The sequence below is a fragment of the Manacus vitellinus genome, unplaced genomic scaffold (genome assembly GCF_001715985.3).
Source record: "Manacus vitellinus isolate BGI_N305 unplaced genomic scaffold, ASM171598v3 scaffold_110_pilon, whole genome shotgun sequence".
Taxonomy (NCBI): Eukaryota; Metazoa; Chordata; class Aves; order Passeriformes; family Pipridae; genus Manacus; species Manacus vitellinus.
The window spans coordinates 18,797-20,056 of record NW_021938845.1 but is presented as its reverse complement, the minus strand read 5'-3'; the positions used below and the strand labels follow the sequence as shown (position 1 = coordinate 20,056).

Sequence of the window (1,260 nt, the reverse complement as noted above, 5' to 3'; positions counted from 1 at the left end):
GACACCATCAGGTCGAGCTTTAAGCCCAGCCTGGAGGCCAAGCTGCACGGCCTCCCGCAGGTCATCAGCGCGGCCGAGATGTACGACCAGGCCAGGACGTCCATCCCTTACCCCGAGCGGCAGAAGAGGGCCCGATCCATGATAATCCTCCAGGATTCCTCTCACCTCCCCGTGGAGCCCACGGAGATCCCCCGGCCCGGCCCGTCCGCCACCCCCCCGGAGAAGCTGAAGCGGAAGGGGAGGGTCATCGACAACCCCTACGCCAACATGGGGCAGTTCAACGTGAGCCTGTTCGCGCCCACCAAGCCGCAGAGGAAGAAGAGCCCGCTGGTGAAGCAGCTGCAGGTGGAGGACGCGCAGGAGCGGGCGGCGCTGGCCATCACCGGCGGCTTCAGCAGGGAGCCCTCGCCCACCCGCCGGGGCCACCGCCTGGGCGGGGTGGAGTACCAGCACCACGCCGGCATCGCTCAGGTCGAAGCCACGAGCATCCCCTTTGCCACTGCCATCGCTGGCGTCATGAAGGACCGAGACCGTCGCCTGGATGAGAGGCGGAAATCCACTGTCTTCCTCTCGGTCGGGGCCATCGAGGGGACGCCCCCCCCGCCCAGCGAGATGCCGTCCCTGCAGCAGTCCAGGTCCATCGATGAGCGGTTGTTAGGAAGCCGAGATGTTCTACTGCCTTCCCCCGTCTCAGCTTTAAAGCCATTAATTAGCAGCTCATCCTCAACGTTCATCCACCCCCTCACGGGAAAGCCCCTGGATCCGAACTCCCCACTGGCGCTTGCGCTGGCCGCAAGGGAACGGGCCCTGTCCACCCAAGTCCCATCCCGGTCGCCCACCCCGATCCACAGCCCCGACTCAGACAGAGCAGCACCCCTGTTCGTGGACATCCAAACCAAAGAACCAGAGAGGGGCGACTTGGAGAGCTTGGTGTCCCCCGCGTACTCCCCCGGAGGCAAAGGAGTGATCGGAGCGATCGGAGCGATCGGAGCAGACTCTGGGACTTTGGCCCCCGCCAAGAGCCCCTGGGGGACTCCGTCCACACTGAGGAAAGAGACCGAGGCCCGAGCGGAGACCCCGGGGAAGGAGGAGAAGAAACCGGAGGACAAGAAGTCCATGATCATCAGCATCGTGGACACGTCGCAGCAGAAGACCGCCGGCCTCATCATGGTCCACGCCACCAGTAATGGCCAAGACGAGATAGGACTTGAGATAAAAGAGGAGACCCCGGCCGTCCCCGAGGTTTGCACGGAGCCGGCC

The 1,260-nt window shown here is 64.8% G+C and overlaps 1 protein-coding gene across 1 annotated transcript in view; it reads left to right on the top strand.

Annotated features, from left to right (window-relative positions):
• Nucleotides 1–1,257, top strand: part of LOC108644364 (SH3 and multiple ankyrin repeat domains protein 3) — a gene marked incomplete at its 3' end in the record, with an annotated part of 71,650 nt that extends 70,393 nt beyond the window's left edge. The window contains exon 11 of the mRNA XM_029965607.1: nucleotides 12–1,257. Coding sequence (XP_029821467.1) covers nucleotides 12–1,257 — 1,246 coding nt within the window. The remainder of the gene's footprint in view (nucleotides 1–11) is intronic.
• Nucleotides 1,258–1,260: the final 3 nt, after the last annotated feature.